Genomic DNA, 25,957 nt, shown 5'->3' with positions numbered 1-25,957 from the left:
GTGTTTCTTTAAAGACAATTTACAGTTTTCTCATTTAAAGTAAAGGGATGAGTTAAAGCAATATTAACAAGGAGGTGGTGCTGTTAACATTTAATGTCAATATGCAATGTCATCTGCTATAAAGGCTAGAAGAGCAACATAACTTTACTTCTGAAGACTACTAGAAATCGGCTAACATTCGAGAAGATTGGAGCACGCTACACCAGTTCTCAGTCTGGGACATGGCTGGTTCTGTTCTGTACCCTGCCCTGAAGCGCTCGGCAGGCAAATCCCAACACCCAGATGCTGGCAGTGACATGTGTTTTCACATGTACAGCACGGGTGTGCTTTGCAACGGCTATGTCTCTGCCCTGTCTTACGGCATTAAAATGCAAGGAAACTATTAGCTAACATTCCCACTACAGTTGTACAAAAGCATAGATCTAAACAAAACAGTGGTTAAAACAAATTGAAGCTCACTGTTCAACTCCAGGATTCATTCTCCATAACCCTCCTCCTGCCCTATTACCTGTCCAGTTTCTTCTCCAGCTTCTCCCCCAATGTCTATTTTACAATAAATAGGTCAAGTGGATTTACACGATGCAAGCGCAACTCAAAAGACTTATGCCCTATACACATAACCATGTTAAATTGTGAGATTACACGTGATAAATCTCTTAACAAAGCAACCACCATTTCAGTCTTAAAGAAACACAATTATATCAGCATGTACACAGTAATGAGTTTAGAACCGTCCAACATCATTGCTTTCATACATTCTCTTCCTCTTTATAGCCTTAAAGGGATTTTAGACCTTGATGGCAACAATCCCAAAACAAGAGTAAAATGAATTTATTTTATTGCAAACAAACGTCTAGAGTTAAATTTCTCCACCCACTTTCTTTAAAGAGAAAAGGAATCAGCAGGCTGCTAAGGAGATACACCCATTTGAGAATTGACATGATTAAAAATTAGATATAAAATGGGTGACTCACAGTTTCATTAGCTTACAAAATGGTGGAGTAACTACTACAAGCACACTAGGTATACAGTATTTTGTGGGGAAAGAGTTATACAGACACACAGCTAACTTCATATAGATCCCATTAGACAACTGGATTTACAACAAGTTTTGTTTAATAAGAAATGGGCAAAGCCAGCTTCTTTTCAGAATCAAAATGCAGAACAAATGGAAAAGAAATTATGGTGTTGTACCTTCACAAGTTTGAGCCTCCACAAGTAATGCAACCAAGTTTTACAACTTTAAGAGCTTCTACATACACTCCACCTTCACTATTTAGCCCCAGGTTTCCTCTTTGCCCCCAACATCTTGCCAAGTTCCAATGTTACAAAAACAAGTCCCTAGTTATTGCCAGAAACTTTCACCTCCCGCTCCTCCCCTCCCCACCCAGAAGCTTTGTAGAGAGGATGGAGTGTAATATGGAGCTTTACATGGTCTCATGGTATTCACAAAGGCTACTAAGGAGCCTCCGTACGAATCTGGTTGCTAACATTTCTATTGTGACACGACTCACGACTGTTTCTTAGAAATTGGGGGATGGAGAAAAAGGAGAAAAATTCTTTTAATAAAAAGACACCAGGTACAAAGCAACGTTTTACTTTTGTTGTGGTAAAAAAAAAGTCACATTTTACAGATAAAATGTAGAACCCTGAAATACTGACACATTCTCTTATCGTGCACAATGCTGAGGTTCTCTTACGAATCACTTTAAAACTGCAATTAAAAATGTACAAAAAAAAGAAAAGAAAAAAATCAACCCACAAAGCTTCTAAAAAAGGAACCCGCAGGCACTTCCTCTTGTGGAATGTTTAAAAAGTTAGCCTACTAAAGAAAACAGTCGACTTCTTGTGAAGGTTTTGGAGAAATATGTATCAGTTCATTTATTTGGGTATTCAATAATATCCTTGGTGATAATGCTGACTCCATGGCTTCTGACCCCAGAATTGCTGCAAATAAATGGATAAACAGTTAATTTTAACCTGTAATCACATAATGGTTAAATTTCTTACAGAAAAAGCATTTAACAAACATCCAGCTCTCCTGGAACTTGAGAAGATTTCAGTCCCCTCAAATAGTAGCGAGTTTGTTAACAACTGAAGGCAGTTAAGTTCACTTCACAGTAGTAATGTGAAGCCAAGCAGTACATACCATTAAGACCGATAAGCCACAGCTGATATTTGATACATAAAGACCATCAAGCCAGATTAAGTTCTGCACAGAAAACTATTTATAGTGATATTACGCTAGCATTAAGAGATTTTGCTATCCAGTCTTGATTACACGCCTAGTTATTTCAGATAGGGATGTTTCAATATTTGGAACATTAAAGTTAAAAATTAGTGAAAAGGCAAAGTTATTACTACTTACACCCTGCTGCCACTGGTTGTAGCCCTGAGATTGGTTTTTGTAGCCACGATTATTTCCCCTTCCTCTGAAGTTCTGCAAGAGGACAACACGTTTTAACTACTTCATCAATATTCATTACTATACTCATACTGATCTTTCTATTGCCACCAAAACATCACATACCATATAGAATTTTTAAAATAAAAGGTACCAGGGCCTATGTTTAAAAAACACAAGCAAACCAACCTCCCTGAAAAACACTAGAATACCGACAGCCTCCCCCTTCAAGCAGCTGCTCCTTAAACACGGGGCAAGAACCTCAGCATTAATAAGAAACCTCCAATTGTTGTTGCCAGTGGTCTGGAAAGCTGGCTAATCCAGTTTTGATTCACCCTATTTCCAGCTGCTAAACGGCACCAGGAGAACTAAAAATACAAGAGCTTGCCTATTTTTAGTTAGGAAAGGCTGTAGTTGCTACAACATGTTATCTGATCAGACAAAAGGATATGGGGTCATACAATTGAAAATAGAAGGAGCTAGTCCACAAAACATCAAATAAAAGTTACAGTACAAAAAAGGGGTATAGGTACTAGAAAATAAAATACTGCATTTCCTCTGTTGGTCAGCATTAGACAGACCAGAGCCATGTTTACTAGCTTGGGCTCCATCTGCTGGCTCCTCAGTAATCCAAATTATGTTTTCAAAATACTTTCACCAATATTCCACCACTCAAGACCCAGGCAAACATGCCCTGACCAGTTGTGTTTGATATCAGACACCTAAACAAAGCCTCTCTCCAGAGCTGTTTCCAGAAACTTCCCTAAATGCTTGATAAAGATACACCTTGATGCTAAGGCCATACAACAATTACTCCTATTAGGAAAAAAAAATTATAAATGAAAAAAAAGTGAAGATCAAGCAAGCCTTCACACACATGCCATAAAAATCCCAATCTTTAGCAGAATGGAGGTACAGTCTTAACATACAGCCCCCTCATCAGCATCCCAACTTCTCACACAACATTCAGAGCTCTGGGCACACACACCGAACTAGAAATCCCACGCCTTTTAGCATGGGATTAGGCTAGTACTATAACAGAGTTTGTGGCTACTCACATCCACCAAACCTTTCAAACATCATCCAAAGTACTGTAGTTCAAATAATAAATCCTTCCCCAAACCATCACCTGGTTGTAGTTCCCCCTGTTGGGCATTCCACCTCTGTTATAGTTTCCTCTGTTTGAGTAGCCACCTCTGCTTGGAAAGACAGGGCCACGAGGGTACGGGTACCCAATGGCACCACTGCTGCCACCGCCACCACCACCACCTCCACCACCTCGCTGGGGCATGTTGCCTCCCCTCCTGTTGTATCCACCACGATTGCCAGGGACTGCCAAGAAAGAGGTACTTCAATCATGCAGTTATGTTACAAGTTTTTTTTACATGACGATTATTGTTAAAAATTAACAATGGTAGAGAAAAAGGATGTCCAAGTTCAGTGCAAATATTTCAAGGCAAAGATTAAGTCACTGTTCAGAACAAAAAGTGGTCTTTTAACCATACATGTCCCCCCTCCATACAGCGTGGTATACAAGCAATACCAAACAAAACTACAGGCTGTGCCTCAAACCACCACACGAACAGCATACTATGAGATTTTGGTAATCCTCACTTTTAAAAGTTGGACAATTAATGTTGCACAGATACAGTAAACTTAATGAAGTTGAAATCAAGGTTCCCACTATATAATAACTGCAAAGCAAGTACTACAAACTTTACTCCTTCCCCAGCAGCAGCCACCTCCAAAGTTTACAGGTGTATTTGTAGGCTCACCTCCTCCTCTGAAGTTGCCTCGCATGTTGAATCCTCCACGTCCTCTCTGACCCCTATTGTACTGATTTTTATTGCTCTTCTTGTTTTTCTTTGAGCCAGTGTTCTGTTTCTTTTCTGGTGGAAGAGCTTTCTTACTTTCTTCTTTATATTGTTCCAAAAGCTTCTGAGCTTCTTCTTTTTGCAGCTCTACATAGATTATTTCATCAAAACATTCTGCTACCTCTGGCAGTGTGAAGTTCCCTATAATTGCAAAAATACTGAGTATTCAGCATCTACATTCAGCTACAGTCAAAGCCGTTAATTTAACCACCTGTCTCCCATCCTCCCTCCCACCCCCTGCATTCCCTCAGCATAGGGACAAAATTATATAATTTGAACATTAAAGAAGTATAACAGTGACAAAAGAAATAAACAGGTCTTCATGGAGTTGCCAGTATGGTTCCAAACCTTGAGAACATTCTGCCTATATCTTTTTTCTTTTATAAGCCTCCACTCAGAGTACCAGTTTCTGCCAAATATGTCACTTATATAGGGCACTTTATGCCAAGACAGCTTTGTGCATCTGCATGAAGCGTATCAGCATAACTGAGTAGTGTTAAGGACTGCAGCAGAGGGAACACAATATAGTGTTGTCCTACAAGTTACAATAGTCTTCCAGTTTTGTTTAAGTACAGCTGTTTAAGATAAAGGGATTTTTTTTAGACTTTACGTTTACTTAATCCTTTAAACAGATACTCAGCATCCTAAAACACAGTATAGGATTATGTTCCATGCCTTTCATTTTGAGAACTGCATGCTCTGGAAGATCTTTTCCCTCCACCTCTGCCTTCTTTTGTGTTCTTTGCTTGTAGTCTTCATCTTTTGGGCAAACAACAACTGCTTTGCGCTGGAAGCCTGCAAACAGGCACATTTTTCTCCTCTGCGCAGCTGCAGACACATTTGTCTGAAAAAAATGCAGTAACTTACTACACGTAGCTGTCATTGTAAGAGTTAAGGAAGTCAACTTATGGCGTATAGACTTCACCTCTACAAGAGCTTGCAATGACGTTTACAAATAACTGGACATAAAGATGCTGTATAGTGCAAAGTTACGAGCTCATATCCACATGTTAAAACACTATTCCTCCCACATCCCATAAATCAAGAAAAGTTCAGACAAGCATTTGTAGTAATATCTCAACTTTGCATCCCATGAATGAGTAGTAAGTCAGTAAGTGAAACAACTGCTATTACAATGTAACTTTAATCCCATTTAATTACAGCTCTACAGCCTATAACAAATTTCCTTAACCATTTTTCACTGAAGTGTCTACCTGATCCAAAATGAAATTCCGCTTCTTACGAGCTGCAATCTCAATGAACTTTCCAAGACACTGTGGAGCTCTCTGCAACAGTGTGTTTAGTTTTCCAGTGTCCGCCATCTGCCGCTTAAAACCTGCAACCTACAGAGACATTTCCCAGAGTTAAAGCAGCCCTCAACACACGTGGCTGACATTTTTCTTTGCTAAATGCTTTTCATCTCTTCAAGGATCATTTATCTCAAGGCTATGGCTACAAACTCATAACTGAAATTCCCAAAGCCTCCATAAGACACAGAGTTTTATAAACAAAGCATCTAAGGGAAATCAATATAGCTGAATCTAAGGTATGCTCCCCACATTACTAGTTCACAGCAGAACGTTCTATTCTGAAGACAGCAACATAAAGAGAAGCAGGAATACTTACATCATCAACAACAGTTGACTATTTCTTATATAGTACAACAAAAGGCTTCAGAATCCTGCTGTGCCATGTATGAGTAGCAGCTTTAATCAGCAGCTAAATCTTTAATAGTCACTAACTAGCCAGTAGTCAGTTTCTCAGGTTTCTCTTATATTGAATAAACCCAGAGCAGCCAGGGATCTTGGCTTTACTGCAAGTCTTTAGAATATCAACAAATTAAACATGACATTATCACTTACCATCATTTTGTCCATAATGGTATTTGTGCCAAGAATGTTGTATTTCCCAGGATTTGCTGCTGCATGTTTGGTAACCCATGTAGTCTTGCCAGCTCCAGGCAAGCCAATCATCATCACCACCTATGACGACAGGTTCTATACTTGAGATACTAGTTCTAAGATTTTAATATGTAACTTAGATCAGCAAGCCTAAAGGAAACTGTGGAGGGGGAAGTATCAGGGGCTGAAGAGTCATGGGATACAAAGTATTAAAGCCCCCAAACAAAAAGGTCAGAGCTGTACAACAGTCTGCTTAAACTCCACCACTTCTGTTCACCTATCTCAACAACTCTGAGATGTTCAAACTCAAGACTTACCTCACAATCTTTCTTTTGCTCAGGTCCCTTTGGTCCTCGGACCCTATCTTCCAGGGGGACCTTCTGGATGAAGGTGTACTCTTCAGGTACAGGAAAGTAGGGTTCCTCCTTCTGACCAAAGTTGAACTCGACTGCACAGTTATGGCAGAGAACATGCGGGAAGAGCGGCCGCCCATCAAGAACTTCTTTGCTTATTTTGAACGCAACACCAAGCTCTTGTCCATTCTTGGAATACGAGAGTTCCACTTCATCTCCATCAAAATTCTAGTTTGCAGATACAAAGCATTAGTTTGGATAAAATTACCCACCTCACTCTGTCAAGTGATACTAGTCAGTTTGCTATACTGGCTATATTCACTAAACTTCTGCAACACTGGTATATCATAAAGGAACAACTTAACACTTTTTTTCTTAAAATTAGTTACAGTCAACGATCAACCCATTTAAAATTGCACTGTTTTTTAAAGGCTTTAAAGACATTTGTCTACAAATGTGTAATCTTAACATGTTGACAGCAGTCACTGTTGATAATGCTTGCCATTTCTACCTCCTCCCTAGGTTAAACTTCTCTTCCTCCAAGTTTTTCTGTATTTGGTTTACTGCTTCTCAGAAAGCAGTCTAAAAATTCAAGTTTTTCCCTCAAACGAAAATTTAAGTGAAAACTTACAGCAAAACATCCAATCACATCGTTTTCATCAAACTTCTCACCAAAGTCTTCAGTCTCACAATTGCAAGTCTTTATTCCTTTCAGAGAATACCCGTAAGAAAATTCTTCTTCACCTGAAGAAATAATTTTAAACTTAATATTAAGTTTAAAGGCATTTTCACCTAATCTTTTAGAAATGCAATCGCGCTATCACCTCCCGAACAGCTACAGCTTATTCTTGTATTCAAGATTACTCTCATTTGAGATGGAACAGCATTGTTTTCCCCATCCCAGTTTTAAGAACCATATGCTGCTGATTCCATATTCAGGTTGACATAAAGCTGAACTACCAGATGAAGACACGACCAAGTATTTTTAAACTCTGAAGGCCTGATTATGCATCAGTATACCTGTAACGCAGTTAGTCAGAAAGGCTTTCTGAACTTAAGTCTCCAGTAGAACTCACCCCTCCCCATTTTAAAGGGAGTTTAGCAGACATTCAGCTTATGCGACAGCTGAGGATGAAGCTGCAAGGAACAAGCTAACAAGGAAGTGTCAAACACAAGGATTCCGGTGTAACTTAAGTAATTAACTAGAAAGCTGCCACTGTCAGAACATACCAATTCAAATATATTTCCCATAAAGATGCGTCTCAGCAGCAGGTATTAGTCATAAATACTATTACCATCAGTTCTCATACACCTAATCAAGTCGTACTTCTTCCTAGCTCCTTTCAGAAATGAGGATTCTCCCCCCAAACCAAAAGAATGATAGTGTAGTTATACAGGAATTTTATTTCACTGGTTAAATCTTATACCACATCCCACCTTTAAAAAAAAAAAGCAAAAGCCCTACTCTTTCTATCTATGACACTATATTAAAAGGAGAAATCATTAATCTTCTCCACACCCTGCATCTGACCACTGGAAGAATTAACTCTCAAGATATGTAAACCTTACAGTCCTGAATGCTTATTTGCTGCCAGTAATAATTTTCCCACACCTTGTCTAGTACACGATTCAAGTTAAGACCACTTTTCAGAATACACAGACTACAATCACTTAAGCTTTTCCCATCTGCTCAATTTAAAAATGACTTAAAACGACATATACAAAAGTAATCACATGTTTAAGTCTTACCAAGTAACATTCCACTTGTGTTCAGCGACCAGCCAACTCGCACTTCATGTATATCAATATCTTTTGTATACAGGTGTTTAACAGGAATCTTTTCTGTAACCTGTTTTTAAATTATTCATTAAAAGGTATGTAGTATTTATTAGACACTAACAACAAGATGGAAACAAACGTAATATCTAGAACTTCTACCCTCTGGTTATATTTTTGCAAAGTCTGAGTAATCACCTTCTGCAAAAATAAAACATGCTTAAGTATGTGAAATAACAAGCCAAACACTAGATCTCCTGACTGAACAATGGAAATGCTAGACACCATATGCCTTCAAAGCACTTAAGTCATAGCAGTCCCCCTCAGTGGCCAAAAGCCTTAATCCCTTCGAAAATGTATTAAAACCCCCCCAAAAAGATGCACACATATTTTTAAAAAATAACCACCATAAAGTTGGGATTGATAGTAAATTACCCTGCCAATAAAATGTGGTAACAGATAAAAAAATGGCTTTACATAGACGAGGCAAAATATTACACTCATCCCTTTCCACAGTAAGCAGACTTCTTGGGCAAGTCGCCAGCTTCCAAACAACATAACCAGATTGAATTAAAAAAAAAATAAAACAGGAACAACAACCCTACCTAAAAGCACCAGAATCTGTAGGCAAACAACTATTTCCTAACTGCCTTTACAAACTTCAAACTGAAGTAAAAAAATGCTCAGTATCATATCGGTTTCCACAACTACTGTAGTCAGGTGACTGAGGTCAAACTGATTTGAAAGTGAACAGAGCAATAAATATTGATGTCCATTTCATTCCACTGGCCTTCCAAAGTTTTAAGTACCAACAGACACAGAAATCACTCCATGCAAAAGCAGGAAGAATGGGATTTCTACCCACTCCTCGTGGTACTGGTAAATTTCTAAGTACTAGAGGAAGACAATAGAGTAAGTAATTATATTCAGAGGCACTTGGCATGCAAATAAGCCTTTAACACTGCTAAGTCAAAAAAACTCAGGCTTGGTGCCTCCTGTTATTCTTTCATCAACAAGTTGTAGAAACCTGTTTGTTACAAGGTTGATTTAGAACTCTTGCTGTCAAAATTCATGTACCTGCTAAGTCCTCACATTCATTTCATACACAAACTAGAATTATTTAGGCTGGGAGGGACTAAATCCATGCTTTGAGCAGGTCAAACTCAAAGGCTAAGCAGGAACAGAAAAAAGCACTGGTGTGATAATTTAAATCCCCCTTTAAAAAAAAAAACACAAAGTTTTCTGTAATTTTCAGAACTTCTGACTAGTACGTACCAAAATTCTTCAGATGCTGATGCCATGAAGTGACAAATAAAATTCTTGGTTCGAAACTAAGACCAGAAGTTACAGACTCAGGGCAAATGCAAGCAGCCTTTAAGTTAAATGGAAGTTCTTATAAAAGATAAAGCAATTTTGCAAATTAAGCCATCTTACAAAGAATCATTTCAAAGGCTAAGAGGCCTTCTAGAAGTTCTGTCCAACTGAATCAGTTTCAACCAAGTCTAAACAACCCCGACAAATATAAACAATATTGCATTTAAGCACACCAAATGGTCTGCCACAGAACATCAGTTTAACTCACCTTCATCTCAAAGCAGACTTTGCCTTTAGAAACTCCATAGGAGGCTCTCCCTCCAGCCCAAAGGAAAGCAAAGCTTTCCATGGTCAGAGAGGAAGCACTAAATCGGTCTCTTGAGATTTTAAAATGCAGGTCACAGTTATCTGTCAACACAAAAATCATTCTGTTTACTCGTATTAGAACATAAAGTACAGCTGTCCAATTGTATGCATTGAAGAGGACTTCAACTTTCAAAAGTGATTTTCAAGACAAACTGCCAGCAAGTGCTCAGCATCTTTCAGGAAAGCAACTGAAAAAAAGCCTAGATGGAGCTGCAGGCCGAAGCTCAAGACAAAAATCTTACTAAAAAACTAGCTAACAATAATTTTCAAGGTGCCATCTTCACTTCTGTCACCAAATTCCCTCTATTTTTTCCATCTACTTAAAAAATTTCATTTAATCTCATCTATTTCAACATTTTTGGTCAGTTTACACCAATACAGAGCAAAGGAGTCTGCATCATGCTCTTTATTTGCTAGAAACCTTTTTTTGAAGTCTTCTTACCTCTCATGCCCAAACCTAAGGGCATCGGAGAAGTAAATACAAACACAGGTATTTCCGTTTAAAGTACTGAAAGTAGTACTGTCTTTGATTAATATAGTCACTTAGCAAGTCCAATTAGAATAAGCCAATTAAAATCAAGTCAGTTAACTCAAATGCAGATAGGTTAAGCACACAGAATGTGATAAGAAAACCTACTTCCCCTTAAGTAACATGATCTGCAGCATGAGTTCACCTATCACTAAGAAATTAAGTGGAACAATCTTCGGACGTCTATAAAACAGAGCTGCAAAACCATGAAGTTTAAAATTAATCTTCTTGCACATGTCAAACAAACAAAATAGTAACATGAGGTGCAGGATATAGCACTTGAATTCCCCAGACCAAGGAATCCATAAAGGAAACTCCAAATCACTATGACAGTTACAAGAAAAGAGCAAAATTAGCAAGCAGCGAGTCCTGCCCTGGTGTGAGAGCTGCATGCTGCAGAGTGCACTAAAATGCAGTCTCCCCTGTATTACCGGTAGTTTTCATGCACGAGATCTCATTTTGTTTGCATACAGCCATCCCCAGTCACAACTACAGTACTTGTGATCCAAGTGTTTTTCATTAGTACTTCTATTTGTAGCATAAAATCAGAAAGTCACACAGAAAAAACCCACCTGTGTAGGTTACTTTTAGAATAAACAAGAACAGAATTTGAAGTTACAGCTTTCTTTGTAAGGTAGAGGTAATAAAAAGGACTTAAGAGTGCTAAACCTCTTATATGTTTGGATCATTACTGTGCATAAAAGAGTGCGCCAAGTTGTTACACAATTCAGTCTTAAAGCTACATTTGATTCTGATCTCCCAAGTGGTCTGTTGACGCTTCAAATCACAAGATTTGCCCAGTAAGAGAACTCTCCACTAAAAATATCAACAATTTAAAGTAGTTACTACTGCAAAAAACAGACGTTCCCACAAAGGTGGCTACTCACCAGGTAGGTTAGAAGCTAGAAACCTGAAATTTAGTTACCAAAACGTCAGGGATGGCATATTTAGCAATTTACATGGCTGCAAACTATTACTTCCTTCCATTTCCTTTTTTATTTCCTTTTTTTTTTATTGGGAAGAAAACACCTGTAACTATCAGCACATATATCAGATAATGCCAAAATTTAAGTCTACCTTCCACGGCACTTTTAAGTTCAAGTATTGCTAATCCAAGTTTTTTTTAATCCTTCAGTAAGTCAGAGTACTTACCCTCAACACCACCAATGTCATACTTTCCCCAGTCATGGTACATCACAACAGCAATATTTATGAACTGCCCCGTTTGTACTTGTGAATTCTCTGACTTTCCAACCAATTCCCTCTGCCATTTTGTATTTGTTCAAGTCCCCCCCCGGCCCTACAGACCTGTTAATGCAATCTGGGAGTTAAATTATTCAGAGGCCTTACCTGATTTTGCTGCTAAATTAGAAAGCATGAAAAAATAACTGCACTGGCTGTAACTTAAGTAGGGCCTCAACAACCTGTGCCAGAAGCTAACTTCACACTGTAATCACCTACACTTTCAACTTAAAACCTTCTGACGTGAAAAGCTCACGTGCCGTACAATTCGTTTCTCAATCTATTTCTAGTGTGTGCTATCCTCACTCTGCACTCACCCAACATAGTTTGTATACTAGGTTAGTGCTTTAGCTAAGATTTCTTCAGAAAACTAACCAGCATCACAGATTTCATGGGAAAACAAAGCTTATTACAGCTAATATAAAGACCCATATATTCTTCTGTTCTTTTATACACTGAAAACGGGGCAGAAACAACTTTTTTAAGTCATTTAAGTTACTTGGTAATGTAAGTCACCACATGCATTTGCCCCACATTTCAGAATGTGGTTTTAAGATTACAAGCATGACACCACATCTTTCCAGAATAACGGAAAACACATTTACTCACAAGTATCAAGACAAACCACGGTGTCATCAAAATGTTCATCTTCTTCTTCCACGGGTGGTTGAGGGGACTTGGCCCTGAAGAAAACAAGAACAGCAACAATGACAAAGAAATTGAAGCTACATGTATTTTCAGTGTTAGAACAAGCATTTCTGTACCTTACTTCTTATCTGCAAAATGCTGCCCATCACCAAAAGTTTATATACCTGCTGTACTTATTTTCTTCAATGTATTCAAAATATCCACGGCCATGGTCTTCACGTGGTCTCTTCACTCCCCTCTTCTTCTCACCAGGTTTTTGTTCTGTTTTAGCATCTCCTGTAAAAGAATCAACCATTTATTTTAATTATGCAAAATAACTCCTTAATCGGGAGTAAAATCCTCTACGATGGTTCCAGCTCTGGATACTAAGTACCTACAGCAAAACAGAAGCAAGAACATCCTTAGCAAGAATTTTGCTTTATAAGATGACAAACCCTCGTATCTCGAATTTTCTCATTAGACTCAAAAAACGGCCTACTAAATCATCTGTGATCCGCAACAGAATCAGCCACTATACCACGCGGCAGCTGGGACAGCCCTCGACGTTCATAGCCTCTCAGAAAAAACAGCCCGCTCCCAACCGGCGAAGAAAAGAAAAAAAAAAAAAAAAGGAAACCCCCAGACAAAAACCCGCTTCCCGCGCCGCCAGGCCCGCCCCTGCCCCCCGGGCACTCCCGGCCGCTCGCAAGGACACCGCGCCGCCCGCACGAGTGCGCCTCCTCTCGGCGGGCCTGGCAGGAGGCCCCGCGCGGGGCCGCCCCGGCTGCCTGCAGGGAAGGGATTCCGCCTCCTCCCGCCTCCATTGTACCAGGCCTTCCCAGCGCCATCCCGTAAGGCGCCCCAGCCCGGAAGTGACGTCACGCCACCCGGCGCTCCCCAGCACAATACAGCGCGCCCCAGCGGCCCCTCCGCCGCCGCCCCTCCCCCGCCGCGCGGCCAGGCCCGGCCTCCCCTCCCCCCCCGCCCCGCCTCCTCCGCGCGCCACGATCAGGAGCCCCTCGCGGGACGACGCCCCCCCGCGCCCCCCTCAGCGGGGAGCAAGCGGTGCGCGCGGAGGCCCCTTCCCCCCCCGCATGGCGGAGACGCCGCCGCCGCGCAATCCGTCCTCGCGGCCTTCGCGCACCGCACCGCCGCCGCCCCCCCGCCCCCCCCCAGCAGCGCTTCCTCGAGGATCCCGCGCGGGGTTCCCCCCCGACAAGGGGCCCATGGAAGCCCCCCCACAATCTTCCTCTCGCGTCCGCGGCCTTCACCGCCCCCCCACCCCACCCCAAATGGTGCCAGGGTCCCCAGGGGCATCAGCGCCGCCCACACTCACCCCCGGCGCCCTGAGCCCCGGGGCGGCCGCCACCTTCCGCTTTCTTCTGCTGCTGCTGCTGCTTGGCGGGCCCCGCCTGTGCCGAGGCCGCCGCGGGCCCCGAGGCGCTGGCCGCGCTTTTGGCGGGGGCCTCCTTGGCGGCGCCGCGCGGCGGGAGGAGCGGCGGAGGCTGCTGCGGGGGCTGCGGCGGCCGCTGCTCGCCATGCCCGTTGGCGTCGCCGGCCTCGTCCTCGTCGGCGAGCTCGTCCTCCCCCTCTTGGAAGCCCTGGTCGTCTCCGTTCTCATCCTCCTCCTCCTCCTCTTCCTCCTCCTCGCCGCCCGCCTCCTCCTCGGCGGGGCCGCCCCCGGCCGCCGCCCGCTCGCCGTTCTCCTCGCCCAGCTCCATGGCGTCGCCGTCGGCCGCCTCCAGACCTTCCTCGTCGTCGTCGTCCGCCGCGGAGGCCGCGGCCTGCCCCGGCACCCCCCCCTGGCGGAGCTGCGCGGCGCCTCCGCCACTCTCGGCCGCCTCCCCCTCCACGCTGCCGTTCCCGGGCTCGGCGCCGCTGCCGCCGCCGCCGGCCTCCTCCTGGTCCAGCGCGGCCTGGAGCCGCTCCATCAGCTCGGCCTTGAGGCCCTTGTCGGAGAGACGTCGCTTTTTCAGCTCCTCCTTTAGCTCCGACACCTTCAGCTTCTTCACGTTCACGGGCGAGCAGCTCATGGCGGCGGCGGCGGCTCGGTCCGTGCGCGGGCTGGGCTGGGCTGGCGGGCGGCTGCGGGCTGGGTCGAGGCCCCCGGCGGGTGGCTGGGGTGCGTGGGTGGGTGGCGCGGGCCGGTTCGTGCGGCTGCGGCAGCTGCAGAGCGGGACCCGCCTGGCGCCAAATCCTTTCACCGAGCTCGCGAGGGAGACGCGCCTCGCGGGGCCGAGCACGCAGCGCCGCCCGCCCCGCCCCCGCGCACGCACGGACGGCTCCTCCCCCCCAGCCTCGCGCTACCGTAACCGCCGCTCGCGCGCGCCCCCTCCGTACCGTAAATACCTGCCCCGAGCGCCAAGGGCTCCACGCGCGCGCTCGCCCCCGTTCAGAAGCACACCCCCGCTACCGAGCGTGGAGGTGCCCCCGTACCGTCAATACCCGCCTAAAGCGCCAATCGGCTCCACGCGCGCCCCCCTCCATGCTACCGCGCGTGAGAGCGCCCCCCGTACCGTAAATACGCCTCCCGAGCGCAAACGGCTCTTCTCCAAAGCGCGCGCGCGCGCGCGCCCCTACTGCCGCCGCTGCTACCGCGCGTGCGGGGGGGGCGCCCCCCCCCCCCCCCGTACCGTAAATACCCGCCCCGAGCGCAAACGCCTAGAGTTCATGGCGGGGAATGGAAGTGAAGCGCGGCTGTGCGCTGCCCGTGCCGCGCGCTGATGCTGTTCCCGCTCCCCTTCTGCTAAACAACTCCCAATCGATCGGTCACCGTGCCCACCCCCGCCAGCCCGAGAATTAAACCCCATCACGGCGCCGCAGCCTCCCTTCGCCACGTTCCCAGCCCCTTTCCCCCCTCCCCCCGCATCCAGGGTTAGAAAGGAGCATCGCTCCTCGAAATAGCTCCCCTGGTACAACCCTGCCGGCGCCGTTACGTAAGGACAGAAGCAGAGCTCGGTACCCATCTCTCCACCGGCTGCGGCACCCAGGGGCGTGCACTAACCCGAGCTTTACCCAGGCCGGGATGGGGCGAACGAAGCCACCGGGATAACAAAGGTTTTTTTTTCCTCAAGCGCATCAACTCTCCGTCGGACGAGAGCCTCTGCTCTAGAGCTCAGGACGGAGCCAATCAGCCAGCCCAAACCACTCCGTTTCCCCTCTCTTGACCCCCCTCCGCATTAATTCGGGGCTGCTCTCAGACAATGAGTTGTGCAGGGGATTCATTTTTTTCCGGTTTGGTCGAAAGTTAGTTAGAAACAAACAGCAGAGAGGATTTCACGTGAACAGAAAGGCAGCAGCGATGTGCAATTCCGCCTCCTTAGGGAACCTGGGTAAACGGCTAATTTCCACTTGCAGGAAAAAGGAAAAAAAGCACCAAGTTGGTGCTGTCTGAGTAGCCTGATCCAGTGGGACGCGTCCCTGCCCGTGGCAGGGGGGTTGGAACTGGATGATCTTTAAGGTCCCTTCCAACCTAAATGATTTTAAGGTTCTAAGATGAGTTTGAAGTCCCACAGAAGGGAACGTGTGTTTGGCATGAAGTTGCCCTGTGTTGGTACAGGTCATCTGGCCTTCTGAACCAGAAAAAAAATATGTTTACCTGCACTAAGAGGAAGGGAGGAGGGATGAGGAAGTTGCCGTGTTTTAACTGCACAAGGAAAGGGTTCTTTTAAACACAGCCACACACACTGCTCTGTCCCCAGTCAGGCTGGATCCATTTGGAGGAAACGTGACTCAGTTTGTTGGGACAGAGACTCGGAGGCCTCCCTCACACAGCATGGACACATTAGAGAAAGGTTGCCAGAACCTTTCCCTTACTACGAATGCAAGTTAGTAGATTTTATCTCAGTCTAGTAGGTCAGAGTCTTCTCTTCTTCCTTTTTACAAGGGCATGTAGTGATAGGACTAGGGGCAATGGCTATAAATTGGAGCGTGGTGGATTTAGACTAGACATAAGGAGGAATTTCTTCGCTATGAGAGCAGGGAGGCACTGGAACAGGTTGCCCAGGGAAGTTGTGGATCTCTCATTCCTGGAGATATTCAAGGCCAGGTTGGGTGGGGCTTTGGGCAGCTTCATCTAGAGGGAGGTATCCCTGCCCATGGCAGGGGCGTGGAACTGGATGGTCTTTAAGATCCCTTCAACTCAAACTATTCTATGATTCAATAGGAGAGGAAAAGAATACGAGTGCATCAGTGCTAGGGGGAGGTCAGTACACAATCAAGATGCACCAATGTAAATCATTACCTTTGTTCATTTCTAAATGGAAGAGCTACCTCAGTCTGCTGAGGGACTCTCAATATATACTGCTCTCACAAGGTGAGAACTAAAATAAAGAGGGTTGATCTAGTTAATATTGCCAGATCACTTAACTGTAGGCAACACAGCATTAATTTAGATTGCATCTGCCTGTCCAACCTCCATATTCTTTTTTGAATTTTGAATGTAAGAATTTTAAAGAGAAAATACATCATTAAGTCTTCATATCTGAACCTCAGACAGAGCCCTAAGTTTAGGCCTCAGTCTGGCACAGGCCTCATGGCATATGGAGCCATGTTTCCGGAAGAGCTTCATCGACCTAATCATCTGTTAATCACTCTCACCACTGCAAATTTCATAGATTGATAGGTTTGTAGGCTTCTTTTGGGTTCCCAAGCCTTACCTTATATTAGCACATCTGTGAATATTCACGGCACCTCTGTGTTAGAAAAATGCCCTCATTCAGAATCACCCTAGAGCTGCAGTCCTCACATGTAATCCCATTCCTAAACAATGTCATGTCTGCATACTTCAGTAACATGCTGATACCACTTTATAATCCTGTTACCATGGAGAAAAAAAAACAGCTAAGTGCTTTGAGGCACATCCAGACATTACTTACTTACCCTAAAGTATTCAAGCTTGTATATAAAGGCACAAGTATACATAAAGTAAGAATGTTTTGGTTTTTTCCTCCTGGAAATTTAACACAACGAAACTGAGAATGTTGTTTGTTTGTTTTTTAAGTTGCTAAGGCTATGTCTTTATTAAATCCCTTAAAAGGCTGAACTTTTTTTATCTTCAAAAGGAGATTAATTCATACTGTAGCAGTAATGGTACTACATAACCACTCATTAACACTACCAAACAAATATTAACAAGCGTAGTAGGAATATGCTCTCAAACTACAGTATGCTGTTACCATTATAAAAGCAAACAATCACAGGTATTTTCAGGTGCCAGATGATTTAATTGTGGCAAAACCACAAACCCAGCATTTCTTCTAAAACCAGGTACATGAAGTACACGCATAACTGGTACAGATGTGTAATCTATATTATAGACAGTCACTCAGTGTAAAAAAAAGCAAGGGTTTTGCCATTTAAGGTAGATACATATTTCTTACACATTTCCCTCTGCGAAAAACTCTCTAAGCTAGGACGCAAAGAGGACATGGAACTATGTTTCAGGAATTTGCCTCTTCCCTATTCATACTTTGAAGGGGAAAAACCAAGTTAAGAGCATATACTCTTCTCATTGCTATACCCTCTTGTAATTCAGATAGCAGATCCTACAACACAGCTTTTCCTAGATCATGCAGATAGGTAGCAGCCACATAAGTGTTCAGTAATGTGAACTTCTGAAACAAGAAAGCCTTAGAGGAAAGCCCTTTAGCTTTAACTTGCAAGGCTACTACTTGTATGGTAGTGTGTCCATATGAAAGACAAAAAAATCATTGCTGATAACCACAAGTACTCCTCCATTAAGATTGCCCTTTCTTTGGTCTCAAAATATATTAAAGAAATATTCCTTTCCATTTAATTGAAAAGTGACATCTGCCCATACATAACATGCAGTTCTATGCACTTTGTTATCCATCATCTAACATTTTCCTCCTAACTGTCTTACTTTCTAACATAAGAGAATATTCTTCTATCCCAATCAGTCTCCCCTCTCAAAAATAGGAGAGGGGGAACCTCCCTCTGGAACTTGGCCCTTCAACAGCTCAGTCACTCCGGTTTTTCTGGCTTTTGTTCATGCTCCTTTAGACTTTAATAGTTGCTTTCCTCACCCCTAATGTTCTTTCCATTATTCACCCCTAGTCCATCCAAATCCCTGTCCTCTTCCTGTTTGCCAAGAGCAGTGATAAAGGGATGACAAAAAGAAGAGCAGTCTTTCAGAAAGGGAGTGGATAGTCTCAGCACTCCCATCCCACCTGGGCTTTGTACCTTTTTTGAACCTTTCCATACACGCTCGGTGTTGCAGAAGGACCCAGCAATTATTTTTCCTAGTTCTGCTCTCTTACAGCCTTGTCTGTCCTGTTCTGGCTGTTCTTCTCATGCTTTACCCTATGTCTGACCATCACAATATAGTCCTGGTCTCTTCTGTCTGTCCTTAACCCATCTACCCTCAATTAATATTGCCTTCAATGTTCTACATTCAGTATGCCATTGCTTTAAAGAGAATATTCTTCTTGAAATACTCTGCTGCATTTTATGATAGCAAGGAGCTTGTGGAGTGAGTCTTTTTCTTTCTTCCTTTTCATCTCTCCTCATGAAATCCCCATTAATCATTATTAGAGTCAGTCAGAAATGTTCAGACATTTTTAAAGTGCTAATTTGTCACAAGTGAGGTTGCATGACAAAGGGTCTGTTTTGATGATTTCTTAGCCCAAAGAACCTCCTATCTGTTTATCTCTAGAGATGGAGTCTATCTGCAGAGACTCTGCCAGCAGGCTGGGAGTTTGCTTTGGAGAAATACCGCTACTCTTGCCCCATGCTCCTTTGTTTCCTTGACATTCACTACACTGTGCACTGCCAGAGTCAGGATGCTGAACTAGATTGACCTTGCTTTGTGCTATCTATAATCTCTCCATGATATTTTAATATCAAATGAAGTCCAATTAATCTCAGAAATGATGTAGTCATTTGCCATAATAAAGCCTATTATTTGCTGAGCAACTAGATCAATTAGGTCCTAAGGATGGTTTTGGATTCAAGGATAGTTAGTGCCTGATTACAAGTAGAGCTAACAGCACTCAAGGGACTGAAATTCAGGTTTCTGGCACCAGTTTGGTTAGCCAGTTCTTCCTCCTCCTCCGTAGCATCTTTCTTATTACACTTCTGCATAGCATTCCTCTTTCTGCCACGGTACCCTTTGGGCCTCCAGGTGAGTTGTCAGCCAAGGGTCAGTACTTAAGTCCTCTTTGAGATCCTAATGCTATTTTATGTTTCTTGTGCAGGATGAAAATGAAGATGAAGTACCTCCAGCAATTCCACCAAGCAGAAAGAAGGGCTGCAAAGCTACACTGGAACATCACAGATCAGCCACATCCCACGTCTGCCACCCTTTAAAGGGCAAACACCCACTGACCCTATAGCAACAAGAATGTCCCTTTTCCCACCTTGAGAAAGTAGCTTTTCTTGCTTAAAAAAGCCAAACCACAAACCTATGAGTTTGAGAAACAATTTCTCAATTCAGAGTGTTCAAAGACTCACTCGCAAGCTTCCAAACCTGGCCTTGGAAAAAAGGCTGCATACTCCAACATTAAAGCCAGGATTCATTTGGGCTTTATTCAGAGTCATTCAGAAGTTCACTGACGACACATTTATCAAGTGTTACATATGAACTACTTCATAAGATATTCAGTTCCAGAAATCAGACATCTGCATTTTCTCAAGACTTGCATGCTGCCATATGTACACATGTAATAGACTGGAGCTGTGATCTCAGGACAATTGGATCAACTAAACCCCTCTGAGTAGCGTTTGTCAGTCTATGAAAGGAGTAGTATTGTAAATGAGCTTCACAGAAATACTGTTTTCCTGCAAGATGACAACATGAAACAACTATTTCAAGAGAGTAGAGTATCAGTTAATCTCTCTAAGGGGCTATTAAGACAATCATAAGTAGGCTTTAAAGTTGAGTGTCAGCTCCAGTGTACCTTCCTGCTCATGCACCAGGAGAAACATATGGTCAATGTATGTAACTGAGACCAATTGGTTTTGGAAGACATATGCAAGAAGGGTAGGTGGCAGGACAATTCACAACTGGTAGCCACAGACCAGTTCTTGCCAAATGCAACTTTTCTGTTCAATTTTTAAAAAAGCAACCCTGAAACACAAGCAAAAATTCCAAAGAAACCCAAACAACACCTTCCACACACACGCTTAAGGTCCAGATGACTGCCTTCTCGGGTTGTCTTTCCCTCCTTTTCTGGTGCTCTGCACCCCCTATAGTGCAGACAGTACACTCCTGTCATATTTTCACTCTTTAAGACTCTTCAGTACACCTTTTTTCTTCCCATCTTGAGGTGTTTTGGTCAAAAAAAGGGAAGTAGCCACACACCTTTTGTAGGACCAGAGTGCTGCCAAGCTCTTAGGCCATCACCACAGTTCACAAAGAATGGCTTCTATAGATTGGGAAGACCTTGCTAAACAAAACCAAACCAAAGGTACAACCACGGTCCAAACAGATACCTCAAATCTGTGATGGGCAAAGCCAAGCAAGCAAACTATTTATGCACATTCATTAATCCATGCTAGCCTGCTTTCAAGATAGTCATTTTTGTAACGAGGGCACACCACACAGGTAAAGCCAAGAGCATTCACAAACATACATATTCCAGCAATAGAACGCTTATTCTTTCATTCTTGAAGCTGTTGGCTTATTTATTTTAAAATTCTACAACCTTGAGAGGACTACATGCAGACAGAGGCAGTACCTCAAACTTCTCCCTAGCACTACTTTCTACAGAAGAAGCATGTCAAGAAAGACAGAAAGGCGGTGACAGAAAGGTGACAAAGACAGACAAGCTAGATGCCAGGTAGCTTTCTTGTCTCAGCACTGGTCTTGCAGTCCTAGCAGACTAAGGTCTACTAAGGTAGCTCCAGGAAACATCAAAGCATTGGAAAGTGACTTGGAAAGTGCAGAACTGCCTTTCCCACACTCTTAGTTTCAGCGCTCTTCACTCTTATCTTTGGAAGAAGCATCTCAAAGTCTAGCTACTTTTCTGTTAGGCCCCAGAATAAGTTAACACAGAAAAGAAAAGGAAAATCCCTCCATGCAGTCAGCGAGGGAAGGAAACAGAACCTTTTCCTTTCTGCCCTCTCACCTCCCATTGCATGTGCATGGGCTCAGAAAGCTGCACAGAACCTGGCTATGCACTAGCAAACCACAGCACAAGCATTACCAATGCTGAACTTTAAGACCGCACACTATGTTATCTTTAAATCAAGCAATATAGAAAACAAAGATAAAGAAAAGAGGTCAGAGGTTTGGTTAATTTGTTTTTTCGGTTTTTTTTTTTTTTTTAGGAAATTGCATTTTATCTAATCAAGTTTACCTCCCTGAAGAATTCTCCCTGGAAAAAAAGCCATTTTGTCATAGAGTGCTCTTTAACCCACTCTGCTGGAGCAAATCTGCTCAGCCTTTATTTTCAGGATGAGGAAAACCAGCATCATTTCATATGACAGACTTAACAGCAACAGAAACTCTTCTGGCAACACAATAAAGTAACTGCTAGCAAATTGTCACAGGTGATTTCCTAGGAAAGCATCCAAAAACTCATTAAGCCCCTTGTGAACTCTCTGAGAACAATTATTTGACAATAAACATCAAAAGAAAAGTACTGTCACTTCACCTTGCTGTTCCACATCCATAGGCTAAGGATACTCCTAGGTGTGCACTCTTGCCAGAAGGCAGGCAGCCTTTCCAGCAGGTATTATAAACCACAACCAGGTATCCCATCAGGTCACAGTGCTTTAAAGGAACAGTGACAGCAAAAACCCAAAAAACTATGGGGGAAAGGAGGGTCAAAATTTTTCTAGTTTGGGTTTTGTTGGTTTTTTTTTTTTGGTTTTTGTTGTAAGGTAGCTAATCCAAGAGTTAACAAGCTCCTGAACTATCCAGCTTAAGTTTTCTGAAAGTAAACATAAAACAAACCATCTTTTTCAAAAACATCAGAGCAACATGTTTTGTGCGGCACCCTGAACTATCAGTATTTGCAATCCAAGGCTCTCTGTCCTACAGCTTTTCATGTGTCCTAGGACCCCTGTGACTCTGCTGAGTTCATTACAGGGTCAGCGCCTAAATGAGATTCTGGATTTTATGAGTTCTTTCATACAAAAGAAAACAGGACTGCCTGGCAGTGCCTCTATGAGATGAGAAATCTGTACTTGTTTCTGCTGCTCCCTCCTGCTCTACTTACCAGCAAAGTAAGAGATGCTCAGTTGCAAAAACTAAAACAAGTAAGAAGCAAGGTGAGTGCAGCATGCCAGTTGTAACTGGGAACTGTTTTAACAACTCTATTACCATACGCAGGACAGTGTTTCTGAAATGAACTAAAACCTGGTTGCTAAGTGACAATAGTGTGCTTGTCTATCATCTACAAACTCAAGAATTTAAACCAAAAGTATTGTTAAAAAGGAGTGAAAAAAGACATGTGCGCTCCAAGCCCAGATCTCACACCTTCAAAGCAGAGAAGAATAATTGTCACAATACCTAGAAAGTTTTTTTTTTTTATTGCCAGCATATTCCGCATGGGAAAGGCTTAGATACTCTAGTTATGGATAGCACTGTGAAATTCCAGTACGCAGACATTCAAAAGACAAGAGTAAAAGTAAAAAAAACCCAGAAAACACTTGAAAAAGAAGCAATTACATTGAGAAAATAATACTATAACTGATCAGCTTTAAATTAAATGAATACACAGGAAATAATGTTATAACTGGTCAGCTTTAAAGGAAGTGAATGCAGAGCATTCAGATGGCAAATCTTTAAATGAATGCTTAAACCCAACTTTTTTTCCTTTATCCTCTGTTTTTTCTCTGAAGATCATCTCATCACAAAAGCCAACAGTTTTTTTAACTCCATAGTAACTAACTCTTAACAATTCCTGTCCAAGTTCTTAGGCTTGACAACATAAGAGTTTGTACCTAATGCCATTCGCTAGCAACCAGCAAGAAATCAAAGCAGCTTGAGGTCCACTGTTTATGTGAAGCACCCTTATCATGAGGAATTATTTTTGGTAATGTTTCCTTTTGTTGCTTTGTACTTCTGCCTTGTTGGTTTATAGCTTTCTCAGTATTCTTTCCACCATTTGTATGTATTTCAAATGCTTTCATATACTTGAAATACTTCATCATAATGATGCAGAACTTCACTTTGCTGGAACATTGAAATGTCTGTCTTGAACCTGACCTGCCCTGTCAGTGGATCGCAGTGTGCAGCAGCCCACATGAAATGAGTTGAAGCTCTCCATCTGCTTCAAAGTGAAGAAGGGCTGCTTTGGAGAATGCTACCTCAGCTGACTCCCAAACTAACAGCCTGGGAAGGAAGTGAATGAACATGAGCGCTGAGTCACTTTTCATTGCTGAAATGAAAAAAAAAATGAAAACTTCATTTTCATGAGTCACTCTCATTGCTGTGACCAGGTAACAAATCTACAGACGCTAATTTGGATACTCAGCAGTGAAACTTGTGTGAGGGTGAAAATACTACTCCTTCTCTCACGCCTTTCTCTTCCTCCTCACCATGCAAACAGTTACTAGTGTGGTGGGCATCACATTGGAAACTTGCACTTGTGGAGCCGAGGTCAGAGTCCTCCCCTGTGCAAGGCAGCTAACCGAAACCCTTCAGGAACCAAGGGCTGGTATGCGCTCATCACCCACAGCTGGCAATATGTTGGGCCCAGTATGCTGAGGATCAAGGACCTGGGGGGCAAAGACACCCCTGGAGCAAGGCTGGAGAAAATCTGCAGCCTGATGGAAGAAAGGGAAGAATTTGATTTGGATGAGCGTTATGTACTCCCATGGGGACTGTGCATTGCAGGCAGAAGGCAGGAAGAAAGAATATGAAGCACAAGAGATAGAGAAGCCAACTCTGTGCCCGCTGGAGCAGAAGGGCTGGTGGAGCAGCAAGGACCCTGCTGCCTGAGCACAGGTGGGCTGTCAGCAGGCTCATGCTGGGCTGTTACAGGGTGCTGGTTTGGGTGATATCCAAAATGGGTTTGAATAAAGTGAAATTTAAAAAAGCACTGAATAAATACCAATGGTAAACACTGTACTTTTGCAGACTATGTTCTGGATTTGAAGCAGTTCTGTTGGAATTTGAAGTTTACTTTGCTCCTTTCATCAACTTCATTAAAGCAATTCATTACTGCTTCTCCTGGAATCGCTTCAGAGATTTTGTTAATTCTAGAGAATAACAAAACTGAGAAAACTCCTTAGAATTAAGAAAAAGAAATCTATGGAACACAGTATTTTAATTAGCAATGAAGTTGCTTTTTGCAGGGCACCAAGATCTCTTAAAATCCTAACAACATATATTTTAAAATAAAAGCATTTAAAACCGTATAACAGTATATTAGTTTCCCTCTTTATGCCTTTTAGGTATATTTGGAACCACATTTGTAAAGATAAAGAAGAAGTATTTTCTTTTGCTACTTTTAACAGTCTGATGTTTTATCTGAATTGGAAATTGCATTTGATTTCTGTCTTCTTTTTTTCCCAGTCTTTACTGTGACTGCATCTGCTGAAACTGGGGGTGTAAGAGAGGGAGAAGTGTGATTTACAGTGGTGGAGCTTACTGCTGAAATCACTGGTGTTACTTGTGTAAGGTAAAGCTGAGCATACATATGTGCCTTATGACTGAGATTGAATATGAGTGTATGCTTCAAGACTGAAATTTTTCCCTTAGCCATTTATATCTGCTGACATTTGGGATCACTAGATCCTCCTCTCTATTCAGTTGCTTAAAACTTAAAGAACATTTAAGTTCATGCTGACAAATACAACTTTTCTATCTGATTATCTATACCCTTTTCTTCTTTTAATCCTTTTGTTCTCCGATGCTTCCGTTTCAAGCATTTGACTGTTGTCTCACTTCTGTTCTTCATTTTTATCCTGTTTTGAAATCCTCTCATTTAGGTTTCATTCTAATTCTTCTTCTAACACTCTTCTCTTCCCAGTGTATAGTATCTGTCTTTCTCAGTAGCTAACACATACACTCTTTCTGTCTAGCTTCCAGATATTAGCACTTTTATTTTTGATTTTCAAGTGACAATGTAAGTGATTAATTCCATGCAATTATTTGTGATCACCAAGTTGACAAAAAAAAAAAGAGTTCCTACAAGCTAAGTTTGTCTGTGAAACCTTACACTTCATAAAAAATCAACTTTTATTTGCTGCAGTCCACTAGGTTATTGAAATATGTTGGGAGGGCAGAATTTGGTGATAGCTGTCTTAAAAGCAGAAGTCATCTTCCCAACATCAAGAACAATCAGGTTGCTGCCAGTGGCGCTGGCTCCTTCATAGCCAAACATATCTTATGCAGATCCAGCAGATCCAAATGCCAGGCCTGGAGCTTTGAGTGACCTGTGAATTTATGGAGATTTATTTTTAATTTCTTTTTCCCTTTGTAACCATGATATTATTGAAAAGTGTCCCTACTGAGAAAAAAAAAAAAAAAAAAAGATGAGTATTTGCTTCTTTTAAAGGCTACAATCAGAGATTCTCTTCTGGGTTTTTCATTTTCTCAAATCTATAGGGAAGCCAGTAGCTCTAGGCTGGTAACTTTATGCATTCATATTTTATGG

The 25,957-nt window shown here is 42.7% G+C and overlaps 1 protein-coding gene across 1 annotated transcript; it reads right to left on the bottom strand.

The window, feature by feature from the left end:
- Window positions 1–821: 821 nt before the first annotated feature.
- Window positions 822–14,558, bottom strand: HNRNPU (heterogeneous nuclear ribonucleoprotein U). Its single transcript, XM_054062270.1, has 14 exons — window positions 13,723–14,558; window positions 12,572–12,683; window positions 12,369–12,442; window positions 9,891–10,030; window positions 8,282–8,381; window positions 7,164–7,276; window positions 6,497–6,760; window positions 6,141–6,260; window positions 5,493–5,621; window positions 4,954–5,122; window positions 4,180–4,419; window positions 3,534–3,736; window positions 2,369–2,440; window positions 822–1,947 (listed from the first exon to the last, which is right to left on the bottom strand). Exons 1-14 carry the CDS (start codon window positions 14,417–14,419, stop codon window positions 1,894–1,896), a joined length of 2,487 nt encoding a protein of 828 aa, XP_053918245.1. The 5' UTR covers window positions 14,420–14,558; the 3' UTR covers window positions 822–1,893.
- Window positions 14,559–25,957: the final 11,399 nt, after the last annotated feature.

This window comes from Cuculus canorus, chromosome 3, assembly GCF_017976375.1.
Source record: "Cuculus canorus isolate bCucCan1 chromosome 3, bCucCan1.pri, whole genome shotgun sequence".
In the NCBI taxonomy this organism is placed as follows: Eukaryota; Metazoa; Chordata; class Aves; order Cuculiformes; family Cuculidae; genus Cuculus; species Cuculus canorus.
The sequence above is the reverse complement of the archived record's forward strand: the minus strand, read 5'-3'. Positions and strand labels throughout refer to the sequence as shown.

Coding starts and splice junctions, on each gene's coding strand:
- HNRNPU (XM_054062270.1), bottom strand. CDS start 14,419: ATGAGCTGCTCGCCCGTGAACGTGAAGAAGCTGAAGGTGTCGGAGCTA. Junction 5,622..6,140: donor CCATTATGGACAAAATGATG/GTAAGTGATAAT, acceptor ATGTCTCTGTAG/GTTGCAGGTTTTAAGCGGCA. Junction 1,948..2,368: donor ACAACCAGTGGCAGCAGGGT/GTAAGTAGTAAT, acceptor ATTTATTTGCAG/CAATTCTGGGGTCAGAAGCC.